Source organism: Ranitomeya imitator, chromosome 2, assembly GCF_032444005.1.
Source record: "Ranitomeya imitator isolate aRanImi1 chromosome 2, aRanImi1.pri, whole genome shotgun sequence".
NCBI classification, from domain to species: Eukaryota; Metazoa; Chordata; class Amphibia; order Anura; family Dendrobatidae; genus Ranitomeya; species Ranitomeya imitator.
The window spans coordinates 738,401,245-738,417,446 of NC_091283.1; the positions used below are offsets into that span (position 1 = coordinate 738,401,245).

The following is a 16,202-nucleotide window of genomic DNA, read 5'->3' on the forward strand; positions in this document are numbered from 1 at the left end:
TCCAGTTGAGATAGAATATGTTCAGCTGGAATTATATGTAGTGGTCACCTGACATCTTATCCTTGCCGGAAGAGAAAGCTCGTAGAGTATAAGTATTGGTCAAATTCTTTTAAAGTACATTTTCTTTTGCATGTTTCTCAAATTGAAGACTGAAGAAAACAAGAAGTTGGTGGTATCCTGAGGCCTTAAGTGAAGAAATATTTTCCCATGCTAGATAATACCTGCATTACTAGAATAAATGTGCTTATATACATTACAGTGGCATGTAAAGGTTTGGGCACCCCTGGTCAAAACTACTGTTATTGTGAACAGTTAAGCAAGTTGAAGATGGAATGATGAAATTTCCTTTGTGCTTTAGAAAAAAAATGTATATACAGTATTAGTGATGAGTGAGCAATAAACTGCTCGGGTACTTGACCTGAGTGATGACTACAATGGAAGTCAATGGGAATCTCAAACAGTTTTCTGGTGACCTGGAGGGGTTCTAAACATTTCTGAAAACTATGTAAACACAGCTGAAATGGCATGGAAACAGCATGGGTAAGACCGCTGGAAGCATTTCTGAATCCCAGGTTGGTGCTGAGAACAATGTTGTGAGAGTATTACACCACTTTTATGAACTGACAATAAAACATATAGAACCACACTTAAAATAGATTTGACTGGAAAAAATAATCAGAAACATTTTTTCCAGAATAATGACTTGTATATAAGTCAAAATAAGTGTGACTGCGCTGTGCCCTGCCGGTGACCTGCCTAGGATCGGTGTTGTAAGAGCTCTGATCATAGGCTGGTGCCTTGCAAAGGCCAGGCATGGCCTGGAGCTGCTGATTGGTGCGATCGATGATTACATCGATCTCGCCAATCACAGGCTACAGCCACGGTGTGACCATGCTGTGACTTGCCTAGGCCGGAGCCTAGCAACATCGGCGTCACCAGGGCAAGCTCTGATTGGTGTGATGGATGTCATCATCGATCGCACCAATGACCGGTCACAGCAGCAGTATGATGGTCAAACAATACCTGGCTGACAAAGGAATATTAAGCGCATGTAGGGTGTGAAAACAGATGATATGAGAGTCTGGTTTTGAAGAAAATTTTGTATGGTCAAAACAGGGAAAGGTAGAGAAGTACCGTATATACCTGAGTATAAGCCGAGATTTTCAGCCCCAAATTTTGGGCTGAAAGTGCCCCTCTCGGCTTATACTCGAGTCACGGTGGGCGGCAGGGTCGGCGGGTGAGGGGGAGAGGGCGCTGAGGCATACTCACCTAGTCCCGGCGGTCCTGGCGCTCCCCCTGCCAGTCACACGGTCTTCGGCCCTGCAGTTCTTCTCCTCTTCAGCGGTCACGTGGGACCGCTCATTAGAGAAATGAATACGCGGCTCCACCTCCCATAGGGGTGGAGCCGCATATTCATTTCTCTAATCAGCGGTGCCGGTGACCGCTGATAGAGGAAGAGGCTGCGGCACCGAAGACCGTGTGACGGGCAGGGGGAGCGGGACGCCGGGAGCAGGTAAGTATGTAATATTCACCTGTCCGCGTTCCACACGCCGGGCGTCACTCCATCTTCCCGGCGCCGCTCCATCTTCCCGGCGTCTCTCCGCTCTGACTGTGCAGGTCAGAGGGCGCGATGACGCATATAGTGTGCGCGGCGCCCTCTGCCTGATCAGAAAGTGCGGAGAGACGCCAGGACCGGACACCGGGAGCTGCAAGCAAGAGAGGTGAGTGTGGCGGGTTTTTTTTTATTGCAGCAGCAGCAGCAATGGCACAGCTTTCTATGGCACATCAATGGGGCAATACTGAACGGCGCAGAGCACTATATGGCAGCTATGGGGCAATACTGAACGGCGCAGAGCACTATATGGCAGCTATGGGGAAATACTGAACGGCGCAGAGCACTATATGGCAGCTATGGGGCAATAATGAACGGTGCAGAGCACTATATGGCAGCTATGGGGCAATAATGAACGGCGCAGATCACTATATGGCAGCTATGGGGCAATACTGAAAGGAGCAGAGCACTATATGGCACAGCTATGGGGCAATAATGAACGGTGAAGAGCACTATATGGCAGCTATGGGGCAATACTGAACGGCACAGAGCACTATATGGCAACTATGGGGCAATAATGAATGGTGCAGAGCACTAAATGGCACAGCTATGGGGCAATACTGAAGGGCGCAGAGCACTATATGGCAGCTATGGGACAATAATGAACGGTGCAGAGCACTATATGGCAGCTATGGGGCAATACTGAACGGCGCAGAACACTATATGGCAGCTATGGGGCAATACTGAACGGCGCAGAGCACTATATGGCAGCTATGGGGCAATAATGAACGGCGCAGAGCACTATATGGCAGCTATGGGACAATAATGAACAACGCAGAGCACTATATGGCACAGCTATGGGGCAATACTGAATGGCGCAGAGCACTATATGGCACAGCTATGGGGCAATAATGAACAGCGCAGAACACTATATGGCAGCTATGGGGCAATAATGAACGGTGCAGAGCACTATATGGCACAGCTTTATATGGCACATCTATGGGGCAATAATGAACGGTGCAGAGCACTATATGGCACAGCTTTATATGGCACATCTATGGGGCAATAATGAACGGTGCAAAGCACTATATGGCAGCTTTATATGGCACATCTATGGGGCAATGATGAACGGTGCAGAGCACTATATGGGACAGCTTTATATGGCACATCTATGGGGCAATAATGAACAGTATGAAGCATCTATTTTTATTTTTGAAATTCACCGGTAGCTGCTGCATTTCCTTCCCTAGGTTTATACTCGAGTCAATAAGTTTTCCCAGTTTTTTGTGGCAAAATTAGGGGGGTCGGCTTATACTCGGGTCGGCTTATACTCGAGTATATACGATATATTGAAATGATAGGCCAGTCTTTATGTTTAATACAGGGTACATCTTATTCCATCCGAGTCCCTAATTTTCGGCACTTCTTGCTTCCTTCATAAATTACACCGAAATTCCCAATTTTTTAATAAAAAATTAGACTTTAACCGGCTTAAATTATTATTTTTTAAAATCCTTTTTTAATTTTGCCTTATATGCATGTTTTTTTCCTGTAAACTTATTGAATGTTTTATTGTCAGTCCCTAAAGTGGAGTAAAATTGTTACACCACTATTCGCAGCAGCGATCTGGGAGTTAGTGATGCTTCTAGGGGTCTTCTCCATGCTGTTCTCCTTTCATTCAGCCCAATGTAGGGTCTACCAGAAAATTCTTGGATTTCCAATTGACTTTAATTATACTCGTTACTCGAAATGAGCACCCAAGCATTAGAAATTGTTTGGTTCGAGTAATGAGCATCTGAGCAGTTTAGTGCTCGCTCATCCCTAATCATTATCCATCTGTAGAAGCCATAATTTTTAACTTCAGGTTTTTTTACGGATGGTGTTATGTTTGCATCAAGAATTTGTTGAAATTTCATTAAACCCATTCTTCCCTCTACCTGTGAAATGTTCCCCATGTTATTGGTTTCAACACAACCTCAAAGCATGACTGATCCACCCCTATGCTTACTGGCAGGTGAGATGTTCTTTTTCTGAAAATTCTGTGCCCTTTTTTCTCCATACATACCTTTGATCATTGTGGCCAAAATGTTCTATTTTAATCTCATTGGCCTACAGGACTTGTTTACAGAATGCATCAGGCTTGTTTAGATGTTCTTTTGCATACTTCTGACTCTGAATTTTATGGTGAGGGTGCAGGAGAGGTTTTCTTCTGATGATTCTTCCATGAAAGCCATATTTTACAGGGTTTTTGGCTAGTAGAACAATGTACCAGAACTCCAAAATCTGCTAAATTGTTCTGAAGTTCTTCTCCAGTCAAGCGAGGGTTCTCGTTTGCCTGCCTAGCAATCCTACGAACAGCTCTCACAGAAATCTACTCTACCTGTTAATTGCCATGTCTTATTTACATTTTGAACTGAGGAAAGGGCAACTTGGAAATGCTTTGCTATCTTCTTATAGCCTTCTCATGCTTTGTCGGCCTCCACCATTTTTTCAGAATGCTAGGCAGCTGCTTAGAAGAACCCATGGCTGCTATTTTTTGACACAAGGTTAGAGGAGACTGGGTTTTTATAAAGCTGGGAAATATGAATCACCTGGCCTTTCCTAACAATGATAGTGATCAAGCCACAACCTATCACACTCATTAAGGTCTGAAAACTTAAAGTTATCTGAACACACAAATCTCCAAGAGTGCTCAAACTTTTGCATTGGCCTAATTTCCTTTTTGTAATTTTTAAAATGTAAAAGATGAAAAAATATATATATATTTTGCTTAACATACAAAGGAAATGTGTCATCTTTATCTTTCAGCCTTTTAAAGATGTTTTCATCTTCAACTTGCTTATCTGTTCACAATAACAGTAATTTTTGACTAGAGATGGCCAAATGTTTACATGCCACTGCAGATTGCTGTCATCTGTCCTCTATCACTCATGATTCCCTCACAAACATAAATGATCAGCTGTGAATTTAGGTGTTATTAGAAGAGCAGCTCATCAGTGAGAACAAAACGATCAGGTATTCAAGCTGGACCATCATTATAACTCCTGACATCCTCTGTCATGGGAAAGTCAGGAGACCTTAAAATTTGATGGGCTTCTGGTGCTTCTGATTTAAATATAATGGGTACAATTAGCTTAAAGGAAATCTGTTAGCAGGGTTTCACCCACAGACAATTTAAAGAGCATATACGCTCTTTCAAAGACCAGTCCAGCAATACCTTTACATGGCCAGTCTATTTATCTGTTACTGAGAAGTCAGCATTTGAATTGGTATACAAATAGCTGAAGAGCTATTTGTAGATCTGTAGCCTCTGTCACTCTAAGGCTAGGTTCACATTGCGTTAGTGGGTGTCCGCTGATGGAATCCATTTCATAGCGGCACTAACGCTATGTAACGGATCCGTTAGCACACCCATTGACCGCAATTATGTAGCGCATGGCTAACGCATGCCATTATTGGCATGCGTTAGTGATGTGCCGTTATTTTTTGATGGACCCTTGAACTCTCTCATTATGTGTATCTTGATCTATCTGTATATGGTTCGTGTGGCTCACATCTGTTTAGATTGTTTTTAATGTGGTGATTGGTATATTACTTATTGCATTTTTTGTTTTTTTAGAGTTATGTGAATTGGTATCTAACAAATTGGCTGGTTGTCTCCTGTCAGTTGGAGGTGACTCTCTGCCTTTTTAATGGGCTATATAGCCATGGATATGGCGTTATATTAGTTAAGATGGTTCATTTGTATGTTTCCCCATATAGGTTTTATTAACTATGGTGGGTTTGAGTTATCTTTAGCGATTTATGGCCCTTTATACTGATTGAGGGGTTTATTAAGATGGCATGAGCGCTTTAGTAATAGTAAGGGTACAGATGGATCATTAGCACACTATCCTAGCCCTAATGGTGGGCGGTGTCTGGTGGCCGGGGGGCGTGCCTTTCGGCTGTCTGTGTCGGCGCTGTGTTTTCATGCGCTGCGGGGAAGCCGTCAGACATGCGTACTCGGTCCTGGGCTTCCGTTCGGTATACTAGGGAGCTTGGGCTGACGCGTATGGAAGGCCGGTCGGTCATGTGACCTGAGTGGGGGCGGATGCAGGTACGGAGTCTGGATTGATTCTAGTATATGGGGTGTGTGCCGGTTCGGGTGGGCGTGCCTCTCGGCTGCTCTCGGCGGCGCCGCATGTTTTTACATGCTTGGCGCTGCCGTGTGGCCGGCGGGCTTGCTCACTGTGATCGGATATCTTAAGGGGTGAGTGAAGAGAGCTTATAATGCTATTATCTATCTATGTTGCTATGTAGTACGACAAAGATCAGCCTGGGGGGTGGTTCTATATAAGCAGATACGGAGCCTGGATTGGTTCCAGTGCATGGGCTTGATATGTATCAGTGTCCTGGATTGGACCTTTACCAGAGACATAGATTGGTTAATCAATAATGATGTGATAAGTTCAGTGATAGTCAGCTCACGCTCACAATAGCCCCCATCAGTCCTCTGATAGGCCAACAAGTGACATGCGGTTTTGTTTATTTATTTTCTATCGTTGACATGTGCGTATTACTATGAATTTGAACACTATTGCCAACAACGAGGTTATGTGGTATTAATGCAATGAGATTTTAAGTATGTATGTCTCACTATGTATATGTTTTTTATGGTTAATATGATCACCAGATATTATGTATGTAAATTCTGTGGGCGGACCTGTCAGGTGGTGGTGATCCACTTCCTATATAAGGCCGTCATTTTGATTATTATGTATGCTTGATAAAGACCCCTTAGGGGTTGAAACGTTGCACCTATGGCACAATAAAGTGTTTATTTCCTTCACCTGGATTGGATGCTGTCCTTCACTTCTGAAACTTTGGTATGTACTCCTCCATTTGGATCCTGTGGAGTTAGGACGAGCAACCATTTTATACTACAGAGTGCTGTCTGCCGCCATTTTGTTGTTTGGACCCTTGAACTCTGTCTGCAGCATTTTTGGGTCCTTTCCCGCTAGCGCAGATAGAGCATCTGCGCTAGCGCGATCGCATAACGCGATCCCTTTTCTGCAATTGCGTTAACGCAGTCCGGTAGCGTATGCGCTAAACGGACTGCACTAACGCAATGTGAACCTAGCCTAAGGGTACCGTCACACTATACCATTTCGATCGCTACGACGGTACGATTCGTGACGTTCCAGCGATATCGTTACGATATCGCTGTGTCTGACATGCAGCAGCGATCAGGGAACCTGCTGAGAATCGTACGTCGTAGCAGATCGTTTAGAACTTTCTTTCATCGCTGGATCTCCTGCTGTCATCGCTAGATCGGTGTGTGTGACACCGATCTAGCGATCTAGCGATGCAATCCAGCGATGCGTTCGCTTGTAACCAGGGTAAACATCGGGTAACTAAGCGCAGGACCGCGCTTAGTAACCCGATGTTTACCCTGGTTACAAGCGAAAAACTAAAAAAAAACAAACAGCACATACTTACATTCTGGTGTCCGTCAGGTCCCTTGCCGTCTCGGCTTCCCGCACTGTGACTGCCGGCCGTAAAGTGAAAGCAGAGCACAGCGGCTGTGCTTTCACTTTCACTTTACGGCCAGCAGTCACAGTGCGGGAAGCAGAGACGGCAAGGGACCTGACGGACACCAGAATGTAAGTATGTGCTGTTTGTTTTTTTTTAGTTTTACGCTTGTAACCAGGGTAAACATCGGGTTACTAAGCGCGGTCCTGCGCTTAGTTACCCGATGTTTACCCTGGTTACCCAGGGACTTCGGCATCGTTGGTCGCTGGAGAGCTGTCTGTGTGACAGCTCCCCAGCGACCACACTACGATTTACCTACGATCACGGCCAGGTCATATCGCTGGTCGTGATCGTAGGTAAATCGTATAGTGTGACGGTACCATTACTCTCTTGCCCAACCAGTGCCACCACTTCCTGCTTTACTAATAATCTCTATGTTGTGTGACCTCAGGCAAAGGAGTCATCAGTCAATCAGGAGGAGGCGACACAGGGTGGAGAATAGAGCTTGAATGACAGAGGCTACAGATCTATAAATAGTTTTTCAGCCTCATTTGCATATCAGTTCAAATGGTGATTTCTCTGTAATGGAGGAATGGACTGGCCAAGTAAACGTGTGTCTGGATTTGTCCTTGAAAGAGCTACACACTAATATAAACAGTTTAGGGGTGAAATCCTACTTACATTTTCCTTTTAAGAATTGCACAAGAATTTGTTTGAAATAGTCTTTAAATTAAATCATAAATCATTTTGTTTTGTTTTTTTATTTTTGGGTCAATCATTTTCATATGTAAACACTAAAAAAAGAAAGAAAACAAAATAGTTGTAAAGCTAAACCTTTTTTTATATACCGGTATATGAAATCCAGTTATTTTGGCCTTGATTTATATATTATCAATGTTATTGAGATAGCATATTTGTAATATACGGTATGTGTTTTCAGTGTTGTATTTCTGGACCAAATGTTTCTTTTCCACAGGTCTTAGTCAATGTAAATGACATAAATGACAATTGGCCACAATTCCCAAAGCCATATGAAGGACCATTCGAGATAACAGAGGGACAACCGGGTCCAAGAGTTTCAACTTTCAAAGCTGAAGATAAAGATGCAGGTCTTAATGGTCAAGTAGAGTACAGCATTGTTGGAGGTGATATTCTTGGTAAGTGTAAAGTGGTGCTATTGTCATACAGTTAAGCAGTTTATGTATTAAATATTTCCTTACTGCTAACTTGGAAGAGGTTGAAAAGTTCGGTTTGAACTCCTATTTATAAATACTATTCATCCCTATATAACAGTTACCGGAGGTCCAAGAAGCTGATATATTTTGATCATAGAAACATATTTTTTTTCTTTTACTAACATTGTTAAAAAAGTCTCCTGTGCTTTCTGAACTCTGTTCAGCCACCGCTCCTTTATTAGAGGAAGTAGATTCTGGAACTATGATGTGGTGAAGTGAAACATTGCTGCAAAGCCTATTTTATTATGACATTGAGGGGAGATTTGGTTTTGAATCTGATCTATCTAAGGGCAACATGGGATAGAGCTCAGGCTTTTAACATCGGAGAGATATAGTTCACTAGGGTTTGCAGTCTGTGTAAAGAGGTTGGCCACTGCTAATTTATTGATGACCTATCCTCATGATAGAGGTGGATCTGTGGCACCCAGCCACGACCACTATAGTTTTTACCGAACTGCTGTGTTCAGGCAGCATCTCAGAATTTATAAAAAGAGCTTGTAACATCAGCTCTATGCTTAATGGTCGATTTACAAAGACCAACCGGTGGCACGATTTAACTACCGATCAGAAAACATTTTTAATGATTGGCGGCTGTTTAACTATCTGTTTATGCAGGCAGACCAAACTAAATAATGCGCACTGAGCAATCTATACTAGATCATTCAGTGTGCACAGTCTGCCATGGTTCTAGGTAATGGGAGTCTTGTTTACACAGGGTGATCCACCAACTGAGAATGATGATCTTTTACGCTGTATAAAATTAATTTCACTCAATGAATGAGTGTTTTGTTAGTTTTTTCATTATATTGACACACAAAAAATGGAATAAAAGCTACATTATTGCTGTTTTTTTAAGGTGTACATTGTATGGTTTATGGTACAATTTTATAGCTTGAGTCGTTACGGACACAGCAATATCAAACGTATTGTCACATCTCCACCAGAGCCTGCTCCCGCAACTTCTGCTTCTGTCACTAGGTACTGCTATATTCACTCTGCGTGCGGTGCTGGTGATTAGAGGAGCTGTCAGAAACAAAAGCTCTGGATCACAGGCTTTATACAGCCACTTAGAGTGGCTGGGACCTGCAGTGATTTCCAGTCTGGCAATGTTCTTGTGTTTGATGTCCAGCTAAAGTTATCAGCTCACTGCACCAGCCAATTGGAGAGCACCACACCCTACTAAAGCTTCCGGATTACTGCTGGAAGCTGATAGATATAGCTTGTGCTTCCCTGGTTAGGTGTGTGTCTTCTACTCCTGTTTGGTTTTAGTGTTTTCCAGTTTTGACCTCAGCTTATGTTTCTGACTATTCCTACGAATCTTGATTTTGTCCTTGACATAACTTCTCGGTTCTGACCCTGCTTGGCTACCATTCCTGCCTATATACGGCAGCTCTTCTGTAGGCACTAGGCAGCAATCCACAGGGTCCTGTTATAAAACTAGATTCCTGTACAGGGAAAAGGGTACCAGGATTTCTCTGGAATATGACAGAGTGGCTTGTGCCAAGTCTGTCCGACATAGTATTTTGAGCCTGTGGCCTCAGACAGGCATTACACGTACTGTTTACTTTTTTTGCTTAATTTCATTTTTACCATAACGCAGTATTTTTAGCAGTAAAATATTTTTCCGTTATTTTTTTCACACCTTTTTTCCATTTTTTTTACTTAGTCTTTATATGGGATTTTTAGGTTTTACATGTGTGATACCTGATCTAATATTCTGCCATAATTCTGTACTTCAGGATATTAGTTATGCTAGCTTTACACTGATACTTTGCCGGTTAGTGTCTGCTTTTTTGGAGGACCTTACAGGCCACCTTAGGTGGCAACTGCCAGCATTCTGGGATCACAAAGTGCTGATATGCTAAAAGAGGGAGCCCCCTTTTTTAAATAGTTATTTTTATGCCTCTGTCTATAGGGCTAAACAGCTAATAATTGTGGTCGTTGCAGCAAAGTGTCAGCTTTGACAGCCACAGATGATGGTTCCAACTGCTTGTAAACGCCATCATCGCACTGTATTAAACATGTATCGTGATTTGCAGAAAGTCATCTACCATTGTGCTGTACATGTACTGCAGATATCAGGAAAAGGTTAAAAAAAATCCTTCTTTACATATTTAACTACCACCAATGATCCAGCATTGCCTCTACTCTGACACATTGTGCTCCATCATGGTGTCATTTAGGTATCCCATAGGCTGTAGATGACTGCCTCATGGGCCCCATGCAGATCTTGGGCTACATGTTTGAGACCCCTACTTTATACAATATTGATATAGAATGTGTGTATAGGTATTAACGATGCAAATAGTCTCTTCCGAGGGGAAGAGAACTAGAATTCTAGTGCCACCTATCCTAGAAGTCAAGCCTAGAAGTCAATATTGACCTGACCCTCTAACAAGCCTTGTCACATGATTTAGGATAAAAGCCAAAGGTGGCACTAGAGTTCTAGTCCTCTTCCTCTCTGAAGAGACAATTTGCATATTTTGTAGAGGAGCATTGAAAGACTAAAGTCTCCTCAACTTTGCATGTCAGGCTTGAAATGTCACTCTCAGCAAGGAGAGATGTTACCCCTTGAATCTAGGTATTACAGAAGAATTTTAAAAAATGTTGTAGGCTCCCAGTATGTGTTCTGTTGTGGTATTGGGGCCTATTTTATCCACTATTATCGTGAGTAAAATGTAGTTCTTAGTAATTCACTCTAAAAAAGGTAAATAGAACGTAAATTACATCAGTTGTTGGGTTATTTTTTATCTGCTCTTTTATTATCTATGTGATTCTAGACTATTATAACATTTAACTATAATTTTGAGTCTTTCTTCAGAAATCATATGTTTTTAAAAGTCTCAGGGAAACTAAAAGGACTAAAATATGAAACAGGATTCTGCTTCAGTTTTTTTGTCCACTTCTGTAAAAAAATTAAAAAAGTTAAATGTTTTAAATAGCACTTACCGTAACCATTTCAAATGGCTATTTCAGGGTAGTCAAACACTTAGAAGAAAAACAACATATCCAAGTAAGGGTAAAAAGAGGTTATCATGGACTTTTTTTAAAATTGGGTTAAGAATTGACAGCCAGCTATCTACCTGCCTGTTCTGCCCAGCGCCGGCTCTGAGCAATCATAGACCACTCCTTTTGGCAATTCTGCTGCTTCACATCAACGAAGCAGCTCATTCCAAAGACATACTGACAGCGATGATAATGTGTGCACACTGTAAAGCGCTGCGGAATATGTTAGCGCTATATAAGAATAAAGATTATTATTTCTGTTCTGGACTATTCTGTCAATGGGGCTTTTACTGTGAACATCGAGTTAACTGTCTGCCAGTTCCCTGCAGTTATGCAGCAAGGAGCTGGCTGTTAATCAGCATGGCAATATTGCATGACATTTAATTCCACAAATCGACTACTGTAAACCTGCCTTTACTGATTATAATATATCATTATAGAAAATATCCAGTATAAGCACAGATTTAGAACATTACATTCTGTGGTCTACAGCTGCCACTAGAGGACGCTCTGGAGCCTACTGTCTACTCTGTTATTCTTATGCTCACTGTATGGTATGCGGTAGTTTATCTTTACCCTTTAGTGATGGCTCATCAAATAACAACATTTCTCTTTTTCTTTATAAAGGAGAGTTTGTAATGTCATCAGTTGAAGGGGATTTGAGAGTAAGAAAAGACTATGAATTGGACCGAGAAAACATTGCTTCCTACAACATTACTATTATGGCAAGAGACAGAGGCACTCCTTCTTTCAGTGCTACGGTAAAGTATCTCCAACATAATATGGATTTCTGTGTTAACATTTTTTTAATAAAATTTTGTTATCTCTATTTTTATTACTAGAATGAGAAATTATTTTTATTTCAAGTGTTTACTCTGAGCAACCATCAAGGGCTCGTCATGCTGCAATGATGATGTTGTGCGTGACAAGACTGCAGGAAGCTAAAGAGATTCGTAGCCCTCTCGTCTAGCTGTCTCAGATTACTGACCTGGCCGATGGGCCAACTTCAGATCAATTTTCCCATCTCTAGTGGCTATTTTAGTTTTTTTGCTGACTAAAGTGAAAATTCAAATCCCCCTCTTCCCCAAGTTTAAAAATATATACCGTATATGATTGTTCATACCTTACTCAAATTTAATATCTCTGAGTTTTAGGCATTATACCTGCAATTAATAAGCCACATACATAAACATATACCAATAGTGAACAAACTCCATAAATTAAATACTTTGGGATGACATGCAGACATTGAACACTAGAACGATTTGCATATTTCTCTGCAATAACATTTCCAATTTTATACCTCCAAAAACTACATAGATGAAAAAATCCAAAAATTTGCCTGGACCCCATGAACAGGAAAAAATAACCCAGTATAGAAATAGCTGATATACACTTTACACTGTATATAAATAAAGCAATTAATATACCACATACACAGGATATATATATATATATATATATATATATATATATATATATATATATTATAGTGAATATATAAGAAAATAGAGCGCACTCGCCGATCATCCAGTGCAGGAATCTTTATTCAAACATCGTGCTGTACATCTTCACGACCGGGGGTGCTGTACAGAGAGTGCGGCAAAGCGGGACGACGGCCGTTTCACGCCTGGCTGGCGCTTCAACGGGTCAGTGCCCCAGAGACCTGGTCGTTGCAATAATGTCGCTCTGCCGCTAAGAGGAGTGATGTTTTGTCTGATTGTACTAAAGGAGTTCGCCTGACCAGGTATCACAAGCACACATTACACTTCACACTCCGGCCACTAGGGGGAGCAAAAGGCACTATGTATTAGGCCACTCCTCACACTGGTAAAACTAGGGGTCGGATAGGAAGTTAGGAGAGAACGCAGCCTGGAAGAGTCCAGGGAGGACCTGTCAGGGGTGGGTTCCTGACAGGGACCTAGCAGAACGAATAGAAAGAAACGGAACCGCGCCTGCACTACCTTGCGGCAGTATCCTAAGAAAGGACTAGAAGAGAAGGATATTGTGGAAAGTGAGAAACGAGATCAAGCACAAAGGAGAGCCAGAAGCGCGTAGCCGGTGACCGGAACACCGAGGAAGTAACTGACTCTATGCCTTACTTCAAATATTGCAGGACATTTAAATATAAGTTGGCTGTTTACCATACATCACCTAAGCAGACATAGGGGGCAAGCGTGGAGAGGGGCGTCTCTAGGGTCCCAGAATAGCTCCGAGCCTTCCCGTCAAACGGGTGCGTCCTATCCAGATAAACTTGGGGGACGGAGAGAGAGAAAGAGAAAGAACGAGAACAGAAGTTGTGAGGACTATTCTGAATGCTCAGCAGGGAAGAACTACAACACACAGGTGCTAGTGGTAGGCACTGATTTCCACCTGCAAAGGGAACTCTGGATGTGCCTTCGGACCGGCTGGTCTCAGACAGCCCTGTTGACAGTGCTCTGGATTGCGGATCCCGGTCTTCAGTAAAAGGTAAAGAGACTGCAACCCTGTGTCCTCGTTATTGACTGCACCTCACACCATCGCCACCTACATTACTGGGAAGCCCTGGGGATATACTTCACCTGTGGGAAGGTATACCATCTAGCTGCCATCACATCACCCCAGTGGACCCCGAGCAGCGTCGGTCGACCTGACCGAATACCACAGGTGGCGTCACGAAACTTTAGCCGACTTTCATCACCCCTTTTATTGGACGCCCCTTAGCAGGGTCACGGACCGGGTCCAGCCACCGTGACAACCCTAGAAATGAGACAGAGAGGACCGATACCGAGTAACCTGCGGCCCTGCATCTGGGGGCGCTCCATATATATATATATATATATATATATATATACTGGTCAAAGAAACAAAGGGAGCACTTAAACAACAGAGAATATAACTCCAAGTAAATCAAACTTCTGTGAAATCAAACTGTCCACTTAGGAAGCAACATTGTTTGACAATCAATTTCACATGCTGTTGTGCAAATAGAATAGACAGATGGAGATTATTGGCTATTATCAAGACACACTCAATAAAGGAGTGGTTCTGCAGGTGGGGACCACAGACCACATCTCAGTACCAATGCTTTCTGGCTGATGTTTTGGTCACTTTTGAATGTTGGTTGAACTTTCACGCTCGTGGTAGCATGAGACAGAAGGTACAACCCACACAAGTGGCTCAGGTAGTACAGTTCATCCAGGATGGCACATCAATGCGAGCTGTGGCAAGAAGGTTTGCTGTGTCTGTCAGAGTAGTGTCCAGAGGCTGGAAGCGCTACCTGGAGACAGGCCAGTACACCGGGAGACGTGGAGGGGGCCGTAGGAGGGCAATAGCCCAGCAGCAGGACCGCTACATCAGCCTTTGTGCAAGGAGGAACAGGAGGAGCACTGCCAGAGTCCTGCAAAATGACCTCCAGGAGGCCACAAATGTGCATGTGTCTGCACAAACGGTTAGAAACCGACTCCATGAGGATGGCCTGAGTGCCCGACGTCCACAGATGGTGGTTGTGCTCATAACCCAACACCGCGCAGGACGCATGGCATTTACCACAGAGCACCAGAATTGGCAAATTTGCCACTGGTGCCCTGTGCTCTTCACAGATGAAAGCAGGTTCACACTGAGCACATCTGACAGACGTGACAGAGTCTGGAGACACCATGGAGAGTGATCTGCTGCCTGCAACATCCTTCAGCATGACCGGTTTGGCAGTTGGTCAGTAATGGTGTGAGGTGGCATTTCTTTGGAGGGCCGCACAGCCCTCCATGTGCTCGCCAGAGGTAGCCTGACTGCCATTAGGTACCGAGATGAGATTCTCAGACCCATTGTGAGACCATATGCTGGTGCGGTTGGCCCTGGGTTCCTCCTAATGCAGGACAATGCCAGACCTCATGTGGCTGGAGTGTGTCAGCAGTTCCTGCAAGATGAAGTCATTGAAGCTATGGACTGGCCCGCCAGTTCCCCAAACCTGAATCTGATTGAACACATTAATTTTAAACGTTTGGCTATGAGAGAAGGCAGTTTTTTCACTGAAAGGCTGGAGAGCGATACAATAATTGATTTTTACAGTCATCAGTGAAGCATTGTGGAAGTTCCATGTAAGTTTGGGGCAGCACTTACCTAAACAGTGTTGAATATTTGGTCATGATAAATGGTGTCCTCAATCATGAGAAAACAGGTAGACACGTATCAATCATGCAATACCATCAGGGAAGCATCTGATTGACTCCACATTTATTCTGCAGCAGGAGAACAACCCAAAACATACAGCCAACGTCTTTAAGAAGAATTTTCAGTGTAAAGATGAACTAAGAGTCTTGTAATTGATGATATGGATCCCACAGAGCCCTAATCCCAAGGAGCTTGTGTGGGCTTACATAAAGAGAAAAAAAGATTTGTGCTTAGTTCTCGAAGATGTTTGTAAAAACCTTCCATAACCTTTCTCCTCCGTATATTTATGAACTAATCTCTTAAAATCTTCCCTCACGTAACCTTCGTTCCTCCCAAGACCTCCTTCTTGCCTCCATGCTTATTCACTCCTCACCCAATCACCTCCAAGACTTCTCCCGAATATCCCACATCATCTGGAATTCTGTGCCCCAACACGTCCGGTTATCCACCACATTTGAATCCTTCAAACGGAAACTGAAAACCCATCTCTTCAAAAAAGCCTACAACCTGTAATGACCACATGGCCACGTCAACACCATCGGAGCTACTGCAACCCCCGACCTATTGTCTCCTTCCCATAATCCGGTAGAATGTAAGCTTGCAAGGGCAGGGTCCTCTTCCCTCTGTATCAGTCTGGCATTGTTAGTTTTGTTTACTGTAAGTGATATTTGTATTTTGATGTAACCGAGTCTAAAGGTACCATCACACTTAGCGACGCTGCAGCGATACCGACAATGATCCGGATCACT

General features: G+C 43.1%; 1 protein-coding gene across 1 annotated transcript in view; it reads left to right on the forward strand.

The window, feature by feature from the left end:
* CDH23 (cadherin related 23) overlaps positions 1-16,202 on the forward strand; it is a 1,839,731-nt gene that overhangs the window by 1,697,495 nt on the left and 126,034 nt on the right. The window contains exons 39-40 of the mRNA XM_069753216.1: positions 8,040-8,220; positions 11,932-12,065. Of these exons, the coding sequence (XP_069609317.1) occupies positions 8,040-8,220; positions 11,932-12,065 (315 nt within the window). The remainder of the gene's footprint in view (positions 1-8,039; positions 8,221-11,931; positions 12,066-16,202) is intronic.